Source organism: Kryptolebias marmoratus, linkage group LG10 (genome assembly GCF_001649575.2).
Source record: "Kryptolebias marmoratus isolate JLee-2015 linkage group LG10, ASM164957v2, whole genome shotgun sequence".
Lineage (NCBI taxonomy): Eukaryota > Metazoa > Chordata > Actinopteri > Cyprinodontiformes > Rivulidae > Kryptolebias > Kryptolebias marmoratus.
This window is the reverse complement of record NC_051439.1, coordinates 20,312,665-20,325,153: the sequence shown is the minus strand read 5'-3', so window position 1 is coordinate 20,325,153 and position 12,489 is coordinate 20,312,665. Positions and strand designations below refer to the sequence as shown.

The 12,489-nt window shown below is 36.0% G+C and overlaps 1 protein-coding gene across 1 annotated transcript in view; it reads left to right on the top strand.

Annotated features, from left to right (window-relative positions):
- The window catches only part of LOC108228873, a gene marked incomplete at its 5' end in the record, with an annotated part of 17,648 nt that extends 6,530 nt beyond the window's left edge, over window positions 1–11,118 (top strand). Inside the window, 27 exon segments of the mRNA XM_037977842.1 lie at window positions 71–147; window positions 312–397; window positions 753–880; window positions 999–1,124; window positions 1,242–1,432; window positions 1,511–1,602; window positions 1,904–2,034; window positions 3,137–3,261; window positions 3,369–3,495; window positions 4,034–4,246; window positions 4,382–4,552; window positions 5,036–5,182; window positions 5,739–5,788; window positions 5,896–6,028; window positions 6,224–6,306; window positions 6,399–6,525; window positions 6,693–6,883; window positions 7,355–7,445; window positions 7,583–7,703; window positions 7,964–8,145; window positions 8,655–8,810; window positions 8,909–9,042; window positions 9,133–9,266; window positions 9,348–9,442; window positions 9,697–9,946; window positions 10,385–10,435; window positions 10,612–11,118. Coding sequence (XP_037833770.1) covers window positions 71–147; window positions 312–397; window positions 753–880; window positions 999–1,124; window positions 1,242–1,432; window positions 1,511–1,602; window positions 1,904–2,034; window positions 3,137–3,261; window positions 3,369–3,495; window positions 4,034–4,246; window positions 4,382–4,552; window positions 5,036–5,182; window positions 5,739–5,788; window positions 5,896–6,028; window positions 6,224–6,306; window positions 6,399–6,525; window positions 6,693–6,883; window positions 7,355–7,445; window positions 7,583–7,703; window positions 7,964–8,145; window positions 8,655–8,810; window positions 8,909–9,042; window positions 9,133–9,266; window positions 9,348–9,442; window positions 9,697–9,946; window positions 10,385–10,435; window positions 10,612–10,715 — 3,516 coding nt within the window.
- Between the last annotated feature and the right edge of the window lie 1,371 nt (window positions 11,119–12,489).

Here is a 12,489-nt window from a genome sequence, read left to right as displayed (position 1 = left end):
CCTCTCTTCCTCAGCTGTAAGTGATGAAGAGTTCCTGCTGTGGCTGAGGGTCCGACTGAGGCCTTTACTGGTCGACCTCGCTCCAAGTTTGGTGATGCAGTTTTTCAGTATCGGAACAAACAGGAGCTGCAACAACAGCCAAGAAATGTAAGTATTAACACTGAGCAGGCAAATGACCAGTTTGCAGGAAACTGGAAGATCTGTATTTGAGGCAGTCTGAAACTAATAGTGATTTGTAGAATTTTGTTTTAAATTACAGTTTATGATAACTAATGTATTAGTTTTGACTAATTATATTAATTTTTATTTAGGATTACATTACTTGACACAATAAAGATGACTCTCAGCAACAACACACAAATGGAGATCTACAAAAACATTGTCCTCCTCCTCCAAGGTTCGTGAAAAACAATCCCACACTGCAGAAATCACATTTACCAAAAAAAAGTTCATAATTTCTCTGATATCAAATTTGTCCACAAACTAGTATTTTTTACTTTGTAAAACAGGTTCAGCACCCCTGAAATGTTACATGGGTGGAAGCTTCTACATCTTTCTGAGAAACACTTTCCTCAGTTTTGGCTTTNAAACCTGCAAAAAATTACTAAAAGTAAAACCCTAGAAATCCATTTTAAAACAACTAAATCTGTTAAGTTGAATTTTTTCAAAGTGCAAAGTCATGTTTTTATTTGATGTCATTTTTGTGCAGTATAAGTATGTATATAAGTAATATATTTTACTTTGTAAAACAGGTTCAGCACCCCTGAAATGTTACATGGGTGGAAGCTTCTACATCTTTCTGAGAAACACTTTCCTCAGTTTTGGCTTTCCAGATGTTTCAACGTTCATATCTCTTCTGCCACCAACACGCAAGTCTGAGGTAAAAAAAAAAAAGAAAAGAAAAAGAAATCTCACACAGATGCAGAAAACAGCAAAAGTTTATGTCCACAGTTTATAGCTGCAATTCAAAACCCTACTTGTTGTTTTTTCTTCTTCAGCTCCTAAATACCATCAGCACCTCAGAGCTTCATCAGTTCCTCAGTCAGTCTGGTGTAATCAATAACACCTCGGACGTCTGTGTCATCTTTGACAGCTACAAAAACACAAATGCCTTCCTTGAAAATGTATGTTCCTCATTTCAAATAAAGACCAAAAACACACGATTTTACATTCTGGTGAGACTCTGTCCATGTGTGTTTACTGTGTTATTAATGATGTAACTGCATCTGTGACCCCTACAGGAGGTCGTTTCTGATGATTTGAAGAAGGTGATCCTCCCTTGTGTTTGGAAGTTTGCTCTGAGGAGCAACAGTAGATCTGAGGTGAATTTGTGGTTTGACGTTCGGTTGAAAAACTACTTGGGATTCCTCACAAAGAGCCTCATCAGCCCTGCTGAAGTACAGAATGCCTCCTGCTTTGCCTTCCAGAGACTGTAAGCCTTTTTGTCATAGTCATAAAGTTAACTGGAAGGATCGAACACAGCTCAGTTTACATGATTTTCTTTCAACAGAGTGTCTTTTCTGGGAAATAACTTCATGTACACCAGTTCTGATTTTGGACGGGAGGATGTGTACGCCACCATCAGGAGCTACTTGAGTAATGGTAGGAATTTTTTTTATACAATGCAAAAATAAATAAAAGGCTTTAGTTTTTTTTTTTTGTTATTTTTTGGAGTGTGCAGGTTTTGTTTTTATCAAAGTTATGATCAAAATAAATGTTTATTCCTGAAGCTTCTACTGAGATAGGGCTGAACCTGTATACTATTCAGGACCAAAAACTAATTTACACATATTTATTTCACTGTTTCTTGTGGAGTGAAATAAAAAATGCATTTTTTTTGTATTTCTGGAACACCAGTGATGTTATTTGCTGAAAACACTTTAAATCTCTGCTCTTTCTGCAGGCTCTGGAGTCAGATGCTACAATCCTAATGATCCAGAACTAAACTCTACCTCCTGGTTTGTCGATTACATCGGCAGCTTTGTGACTTTTATCACTCTGGATGATTTCACCAGCTTTGCCTCCACCTCTCAGGTATGTTCTCATATCATGTTAGTATATTACATTTAAAGCACAACCTTTAGCACAGTACAAAAAATACTTTGACCAAGCTGGTCACTTTACTATTGTGGTCCAACAAGTTTTGTTGAAATATGGTCTCCTTTTTTAACTTAATATTTTGTTGCACAACCTTTTGAGCAGCAATTTCTGTAAGTCCCTATAACACTATTGCACCTGTCGACAGGTATTTTGGCTCACTCTTCATGAGCAAACTGCTCCAGCTGTCTCAGGTCTGAAGGGTTCCCTCTCCAGATATTTCACCTTCTTCCACAGATGTTCAACAGTATTTAGATCAGGGCTCAGAAGGCCACTTCAGAACAGTCCAGTGTTTGGTTCTGACCCATTCTTGGTGTTTTTAGCTGAGTGTTTTGGGTCATTATCCTGTTGGAGGACTCATAAGCTGAGACTGAGACCAAGCTTTCTGACACTGGGCAGCACAAGTGCTCCTGAACACCTTGCTAGTCTTAAGATTTCATTGGACCCTAAACAGATTCTTGACACCCTGTGTCAGATGCAGCAAAGCAGGACCAGAACAGAACCGAGCCTCCTCCATGTTTCACTTCAGAAATCATGTTCTTTTCTTTGTTTGCCTCATTTTTGGCTCTGAACACAGAGCTGATGGGACTTGTTTCCAAAATGCTCCAGTTTTGTCTTATCTGTACAAAATACATTTTTCCAGAAGTATTGTGGCTTCTCAATATGTTTTGGCAAATTTCAGACTTACTTTTTATGATTTGGTTTCCTCCTCGGTCGTCTTCCATTAAGTCCAGTTTGGCTCAAGCGACCAATGGTGCAATCTGACACTGTCATTGCATCAGACTTTTTATACCATCCAAATTGTCTTGTATACTGACATCCTATTTTTAAAATGTTCCTTACCATTTGAGTCTTGAGGTTTTTTTTACAATGACAAAAACATCCACCAAAAGAGACATGAACAAGACATTACCAACTTAGCCTATCAGGGCTTTCCATGACATCCTATTAGTAGCCAGCTCGAATGAGTTTTAAGTTTTTCAAAAGAGAAAGTTAAAAATGAAATTTTACACTGACGTACTTTTGTTTATTTTTAAAGACTAGAGTGCTCTTGGTTGACCAAGCTAATCAGGAGCTTTTCAGCAATGCAGCAATCCCAGAAGATGTGAGAAACTACTACATCATACAGCTTTATGCATTCGATTCAACCTACAGCGTCATCAAGTGAGTATAACCAGTTACTTAAATAAAATAAAAACACTATTATGGTGTTATCAAGTAAACCAGTTTCATTGGCGTGCCTTCAATAAATCTATATTCTTTTCATTCAGTCTTCCAGGTATTTTGCTGTGCTCCCCTGACATCCCGAGTTCAGTGTTTTCTGCTCTTAATGAAGCTGACACCATGGTCATCCTGGACAGGAGGAAGGAATTCTGCAATGGAACTGTAGACCCTGAGGTACCAGCTCAAAAAGTTCCTACACAGAAACATCAGCTAATTTTAAAAGTTCTACCTAGTGGCTTACTCCAAACCTGAGTAGCTATTGCTGCAAATTAAACCAAACTTTAGTGGCATACATAAAGGATGTGTTTCATCTGTCATTTAGAATGTGTGTGTTTCCTCTTTGATTGCCCAGATTTTTTAAAAATGTTGTAAGACAGAAAAAAAGTTACTAAAATGCTCCCCTCACAAAATTTCAAGTGATAGAAAGCACAATGAGGGATGCTGTTAATTTAACAGAACACTCTTTGCAAAACAATATGCCGCAATTTTGGATTTTTATATATGAATTATTAGGTATTAAAACTCACAAAATGAAAATGTAACATAAAATTGATAACTTTGTGTTTGCATAATTTTATCAGACAAGGGTCATTTCAAAAATATGTATTATGTTTATAGGATTGACTTCTGTGCTGTGGATAGTGGTTATGACCAGGAATTTTTACTATACAACAAATGCAACAATTTAATGTTTTTAATTTCTATTCATCAGGTATCTGCTGCTTTGGCGTCCAACATCCAGACCTTCACAGCGCAAACAATTGAAAATCTTGGGAGTGCCTCTTCAGGCCTGACCAGCGCCCAGATCACTTCAATCCCTCCAGCAGTGCTGGAATTAACTTTGTCCATCCTGGCCTTAGTGACAACCTGGAATCAGGACCAGGCCAACAAAATTGTCCAAGCCCTTCTCTCTGCAGGCTTCCAGGTATTAGCTCTAAAAACCCATTTAGTAAGCTGAAGAACAATATGAAATATTTATGCTTCTATGTAGTATATTTGTATGAGTAATATGTCAGTTCATTTAAAAATTGACTTAATGGATAAAAAATGTGACTGGCAGCTCAACAATGCATCCTCCCTGGAATCCCTCGGCTCTCTTGTTGTTGGACTTCCTTCAAAGTCCATAGAGAAGATCACAGCTTCTGAGCTTCTCACTGCCTCCAAAAACCCCATCCTTGTTTCCAACATGGTGGAAGCCCCAAAAGTTCTCCAGGAGACTTTTGTCAAAAAGGTACCGAGTTAACTTGTTACCATAAACCTGAGACATAATCCTCAAATGATCCATTCACTTGTGTAAATTGTTGGTCTTTAAGCTGAAGAACAGACAGTCTCCCTGAACACAAGTAAAGAAAATTGAAGTTTTCCATGTCACCAGACATGTTTTTATGTCTGATGAGTGAAAAATAAATATTTGTATGAATAATTTAAATCTTCATGCATAAACCTATATGACCATTCAAAGATTGTTTGCCACACTTAAAGATTTTTGATTACAAATTCTAATGCATGAAAACTTGAACAGTTTATTTTTTCTGCATAGTTCAAGCAGAAAACAGTTTGCTTGTCAAACTCTAATAATTAAAAAGTCAAATAAACATGAGATCTAATTATAAGTCAAAAGAAAGTAAGATACTAGAATTTTATCTCTTCATTCTTACCTTCACCTTTGCACATGGATAAAGAAAATAATAAATTTCATTTAACTACTCAACAGATCATTTCTGTGGACTCAAGTCCAGCCAAAGTGGTGGAGAATGTTCCTGATCCTTTAGCAACAGAGATCCCACCAATATTGTTGCTATTTCCTGCGGGGACTGCAGATATCAGCATGATAAACAAGAAGACGTGGACACAAGATCAGGTTAGTTCTTGGTTTGGTGTTACATTCAGGACAAAGAGTCTAGTGTTGATATATGTAAACCAAAGAAACTGATATTTTTTAAAAGCTGCTTTTAAAATGTCCCTTTATATAAAAAAGTTTCCCACCTTATTGAACTAAAATATAAGCAAAATTCTGAGGAAATAAAGATTAATTCTTTTATACAAAATGATGATTTTGACTGCAGCCTTTGTTAAATATATTAAATATATTTGTCTCTTTATATTAGTCATAGTTTATTTCCATAGTGTGTCCTCCTTTTTATAATTTATACATCCAAATGTATACATTTTTGTCTTCTTTCATCACAACTGACATTATGATTTTCTCCAGAATTGGTCTAATAGCCAGCTTCCATGTTAATCCATATATTTTAAGTCTACATCTTAATTAAAAATTCTAAATATCCTGTATAATACACAGTAGAATAATATAAAGATTTTAGCATAAGGTTTCTGGTTAAATGTTTGTTCCTGAACTTTGTGTTTCAGAAGATGGAATTGTCTATTAAAATGTTCATTGTTTCTTTTTTTTGTAGTCTGTCATGTTTTTTGGGGCTCTGGCTGAGGGAGAATTTGACACTGAGCAGTAAGTAAACAAACATCACAAGTTCTTTTCTTCTCTTTTACTAGAGATGTTCTAAGATTTGGTAATTCGTGGCTTTTTTTTTTTTTTTACTTTTTTTTTTTATGCAGGCTTTCTCGATTTGTGCTGCAAGGCTTTACATGCACAACAGTCAGAAAAATGAATAAAAACAGAATCCGGCAGCTGGTCCGTGCATGCAGGCCCAGGAAAGGCAGAGCCAAGGTGGAGCTGAAAGAACCACAGGTAAAACAAATACATTTATTTAATATTACCAAGGTTCTTTATATAAAGATGAGAATTAAAAATAAAGTGAGACAAGATTAGACAGAGAGAAGATGTTATGCTCTGAAATAGAGGTTAGGAAAATTGATAAATCTCAGCCTATTAAAGTGATACAAGCTGATAAAGTAATTTTTATTCTGACATTTTTACTTCCAGCTGACCTGCATGTACAACCTGCTCCAAGGAGAACTCAGTCAGAACTTCACAGATTATCCCTCAGACATGCTTCTGTACCTCAGGTAAGTCTGAATTGAACTCAGGATGTTTCTGATTTAGAAAAGTAAAGATTTGTTTGCTGATTTTCCAACTCTTTTTAATGAATTCCTTACAGCACTAAGGATGTCCAGAGAAGCAACTGCAGGTCCTATTTTTCTGCACTGGGTGCTGCAGACTTCATGGTGGCCTCCAGTAGTTTGAACAAAGGGCAACAGCAGCTCAGTGAAGCCAAGACCTGCTTGGTGAGTGCCAGTAAAATGAAGAATGAATGAGAAAGACTGCAACATGTAACAAATACATGTTTTACTCACAAGAACAACCAATAATACTAATGAGTGTCACTACTTAGGCTGTAGTGGTAGTTTGATGGAAGAGCTTTACTTACAGATTGTATGTTTTATTTCTTTAGGGTATAAATGGCTTAAGCCTGAGCACTGACAACCTGGAGGTTCTGGGGAGCATGGTCTGCACTCTGGACAGTTCTTACATAGAGAACTCGGATCCTCTCATCCTGGAAAAACTCAAAGCCTGCAAGGACTTCACTGACAGCCAAATCGCTGCTATGGAGAGGCTGCTGCTGTCTGGGAACACAAAATACGGGTACAAAAACCAAATCTAGTCATTCAGTCTGCAAAAATAAGGACAGTCTACAGTTTTACAGCTGTTTATATATTAACAGTCAGGAAAGTGCTTGGTCTAAAGCTGAATTTACTGTCAGGAAAAAAGAAGTCTTCTTGTATGTAATTCAGCCGAAGGGTTCAACTTTTCTCTTTGTTTGGTCATATATTATTATTAAACATTTTTAGAGATTAACTATTATTAAAGGTCAAATTAGGGAAATTACACAACCAGGTAAAATTACGGTAAGTTTGGTTCTTTTACTAAACATACATTATTCACCTGTTTTTTTTTTTTTATATTTAACCAAAAAAGTATTGAATGCATCTAACAGGGTATTATTTAGATATAAATTCACATCCATTTTGAAACTTCTGCTCCTTTTCTATTAGCAACGTGTTATTCCAGATTTATTTATTTTTATTATTATTGTATTTATTCTGTTTTTAATAGAGATGTCGCCACCTGGAACCAACAAACACTAGAGGACCTGGGAAATCTTCCTCTGTACTTCACAAGAAACATCTGGGGTCCCTTAAGAGCTGTATGTCTTTGTTTCTTTTTTCTTTATTGACAAAATTTGGCTTAATGATATTCATTTCAGAAATCCTATACCTATTACATTTTATTATCATTTGAGTGAAACTGTATTTAAAGTTGTGTTTTGTTTTTCTTCTTCAGACAACAAAGAAAAGATTCCTTAAAGGCTTCATGCCAAATCTGAGGAAAGCAAAGACTCAGAAGAAGAAGCTCAAGAAGCTGTTCAAACAGGTCACCCCTCTTGTTGCAAGAAGAGCAGCAGGTAAACATTAGTTTTAACACTGGAGCTGAAACAGTTCATTTTAAAATGAGTACTTTTTGTCACTATATAGCTTTGTATACTGTGTCATAAAAAGGTTAGTTCATGTGGGCTCAAGTGAAAATGATGAAAATTACAAATTAGGAGATAAATCTTTTTACAAAACAAATGATCAGTTTATTATATTTATCAAGTGTTGCTAAAACCTCCATAATCTGCTGCATTAGCTTTCACAGCGATCTCACTAGCTCTGGTATTTTTAGGCTGCACAGTGGGCAACATCACTGGAGTTACTGTCAGCGATCCTTCCTTCCCCTTCGGCTACGATCTGACTCAGTTTGACCTCTGCCTGGACGTTCCTGTCCTGAAAGAAAACCTGAATGCTATCTGTGAGAAAGTGGATGATGACGACTTCCAGAAAGTCATTCTGGAGAAACTCAACCAGGTAAATCTTGAAAATGTGATTGTGATGGGGCGGGGCAGAGGAGGATTTGGTGTTGTCTCTTCACTATATCTTGGAGAACAGTCATGTAGGATTCACCTCTGATCATATTTCTCATGCCAGGCCAAACTGCCCTCCTCACTGATACAGCTCTTCAGCTCTGACAAAGGCTGGGGTCCTTGTGTTTCTGATAAGAATGTGTGAATGAATAAAAGTTTTCTCTCATTACCTTAAAGCAGACTTATTTTGCTGCTCAACATTGTCTCAATTTCAAGGATTTCTTCTTAACATTTCTTTATGTTAAATTTTATTTGTTTTTTTAATTAACAAGCTGGGTCACCCTGGAATGATAGTGGTAATTTTAAGAAAAGACAAAAATATATTTTATGTCCCTGAAGTCATGCTGTGAACTACTAGTTCTCAATCTGTTTTTGCTTATAATTTGTATTCAAACATGAATTCCTTTAATTTCAACACATTTTTATGTTAATACACATTCTCTGCACTTCCAGGCATACCCATCTGGAGTCTCTGATCAGGACGTACAAGTGCTTGGTTCAGTGTCTCGTGTGGCGTCACTTGATGACATCTCTAAATGGAACATCACTAATGTTGACACCCTGGCAGCTCTCATGAAAACTGAAGATGGAACCTGGGACCCAGCAAAGGTATGAGGATACAGACTGTAAAAACTACAAAATCTTTAAGGTTCTCAAACTTGTACATGAGTATAATTCCTTGACATGCTTTCCTTCATGTTGCTCAGAGCAAAGAAATCATCATGAAGTATCTGAGTACCTCTGGGAACACCCTGGGCAGCACTGAGCTGAATGTTATTGACTCCAACCTGTGCTCATTAGACACCAGCACACTGAGAACCATCACACCAGACAGTATCAAGTAGGTGTCAGCATTTAGAAAAGAAAAAATATATAGTCTCTGAAAATATTGTTGTAACTCCTAATGTGACTTTAACTTTCTCCTCTTCAGGAATGCCAATCTTCTGAATGTGGCAGAATGTTCGCTTGAGCAGAAGAAAGTCCTGTATGAGATCAGCAACACCTCCTTCAGTTCATTACGTGGCAACCCAAGAGACTTTTACAACTTGAATAAAGGCTACCTAGGTGAGAATACTTGGATCTACTATTTCGAGCTCTTTATTAGAGAACTGTTCTCTAAATTGGTTTATCTTTCCATGCTGTTAGGTGGAGCTCCTCTGATGGACATTGTAAAATTATCAACACAGAACATCAGCATGGACGTTAATGTCTTCAGAAGTCTGGATCCTAATGTGATAACTGTAAGTATACATATGAAAAAATAAAAGTGTGATAACAAACAGCACTTTAACTTTAACTTTAACCAGGTGTCTTGCAATAGTAAACTAGAAATTGTGTTAGTGATCAAGTGTTACAGCATACGTTTTTTTTTGTTTGTTTGTTTTGTTTACCATTATGTACACAACTGTGAAGTCCAAAGTTGTTTTCAAAGATTTCATAATATTTGCTTGATTAAAAAAAATAATAACTTGCTGTTCTGTTTTAAAATATTCAGAGTTTGACTGTGACCAACGTCCAAGGGCTCATGGGTCAAAATGTGCCAGATCTGAAGCTGTTTGAGAATGACACTTTGATTGAGAACTGGGTGAACCTGCAGCGGCAGTCAGACCTGGACAGACTAGGTGTGGGCCTCATCACCACCAGGACAGATCCAACTACTGCAGCACCTAACTCAAACATGACTGAAACCACTGTTGGGACATCTGGGCAGAATAATACAACTGATGCTGTAACAGGAACACAGGGTAAAAATATGAATACTTATTATTTGTTTTGGGTTTGTTTTTTGTTTTTCAAACATACAAACCTGTCAGTTCTTAATTGCAGTCAAAAGTTGCATGTCCTACAGCAGGCTTTGATTTAATAAGTATGGTGTGTGGTGCTGCCACAACATGACTGAACAAAACTGTACCATAATAATATGTTTCTGATAAAAAGCAGTGATTTTCTAATATGTAAACAGTCTTTTTCAACCTTTCTTGCAGTCTCATTTTAAAGCTTAGGGCAGCTTAATGGACAATTCAACAGGGCTACTAATTAAAAACCTTACTAATTAACCTGCTGGTATATAACTAGTGCTTCACTTTGTGCATTAATAGTGTGTTGTAGTGTCAAAGCCCTTTTGTTTACAACGTGTACCCTTGCACATCACAATCTAAACAACATTTAATCTTTTTTTACAGGAAACACAACCAGTTTAGGTTCAACCCAGGCTGGTGCAACTGCAACACAAGGTAAGCACGCTTTACTTACAGTAAATGTTTTAACATTTAAATCAGAAGTTTAGTTAATTCCTTTTAGGTGGATTATTAAATATATTTTGATTATTTACAATGTATAGGAATAAAAAGGGAGAAATATTAAGGTATTAACTCAGTTTGTTTGTAACTTATGTGTGTCTGATTTCTAGCCACAATCACAAGTGGAGGATTGGAGTTAACAAAAACCCCAGCTTCTGTCTTCCTGACTCTTCTGCTGACAGCTGTTCTACAAAGTTTTCTACAAGTAGCCTAAAAATGCACAACTTCAGCAATAATTTCTTTTTTCTTGAAGTGTTTTCTTTTTTAATCTGATTATTTGTATTTTGCACATTAATTGAAAATTCTTAGTTGAAATTGTTTAATAATTGTTTATTATGTGCTTTATCAGCATGTATCTAATCTGTAATTGATGAATCACCGGAATCATTTTGTGGGAAAGTCTTTAAGTGTTAATAAATATATCAAATAAAACTGCCATATTTAATGATCATAGAACTAAACCATATATGAAATAAGTCCTACAAATATAATGTTCCCTTTGCTGTGATTTTAAATATATTTCTATTCCTCTAATAATCAATTAATAAATGTACTCTAATACCAATTTGTTTGTCTATTCTGATGGTTCAGAATAAAAATAAAATAAAAATAAATCATGACTTGTTTTTGTTGTTTTTCTTTTACTTTGTCGTCTTCTTTTTCTCTCAGCTGTTCCTTTTTCAGGAGTCACCACAGCGAGTCGTCGTCCTCCATCTATCTCTGTCCTCTGTCCTCAAACTCCCTCCATGTCCTCTCTAACTGCACCCATATATGTCCTCTTTGTCTCTAACATACTTCTACCAATATACCCACTGTCCCTCCTCTGGACATGTCCAAACCATCTCAGTCTGTCCTCTCTAACTTTATCTCCCAGTCCTTCAACCTGTGCTGGACCTCTGATGACCTCATTCCTAATCCTGTCCATCCTTTTTTTAAAAGTACAGTAATTTGACATTTACCCTGCCGCTTCCTGTCAAACTAAAAAAAGTTTAAAAATAAACACTTATTTTGTCATTTTGTAAACTATGTTCCTTAATTTTTAAAAAAGTTATGAAACAAGGAAAAAGTTCTGAGCATTCATAAGACACCCAGTAAACTTTCTGCAATGCAGACCAACACTGAATACAACTGTAAACAGTAGAAATGATGTTTGCACACGTGACAGACGTGACATTATGAGCCCTAACAGGTCAAATGATGCACTGATCTGCTGGAAAAATCTGCATCTTGGCATTTAGAGTAATGTTACTTACCTAATATAAAGTGAGAACACTGTTTTTATTGCATATCCAAAAATATGCTGTTTTCTCAGTTTGGTTTTTACTCTTATTCATGTTGTTTTGTTTTTCTCAGGTATTCACATCATGATTTTTACTTGAATCTTCTTGGAAACATGCTTTAGGGACTGGTCAATCTGATATAGACCAGGTAATCAGCCAAGTTGATCAAAGAGATTATTATAAGTTTGAATCAATTATTTTTAATCTTATGCTTTTGTTCAACTAATTCAAGGTTTGCACACATACTGTAGCTCCTCCCAGGAAGGCTTTAACATCATCTTGCATGATTTTAAACTCAATATTTAAATTTTAGTTCATTTGCATTGACTTGGTCTAATCAGCAGTTGGCATTGAGCACCTGCATACAGTTTGTTAAAACTTTGTTAAATAACCTTTTTCTCTGTATCTGTTTGCAGATTTCATTGCAGTAATGTGTTTTTCCTGCTTCCTTGACAAACTGTCTTCATTACTGTTAGCTTGAACTGCATCCACTTCCTTTCTTTACAGATGCTGTTGATCTTTCTCATTTACATAAACTGGCAAAAAATTATGTGCACATTTTTTTGCAACATGACTTCCATGTTATTTGATTTATTCTTCATCTCCTGATGGGATTTTAACATAACTGTCATTTGCTTAAGTTGTTTAAATTTTGTTTACTTTAAGTCCACTAATGATAGCTTTTTTTTTAATGTTAGTAGTTTTCTT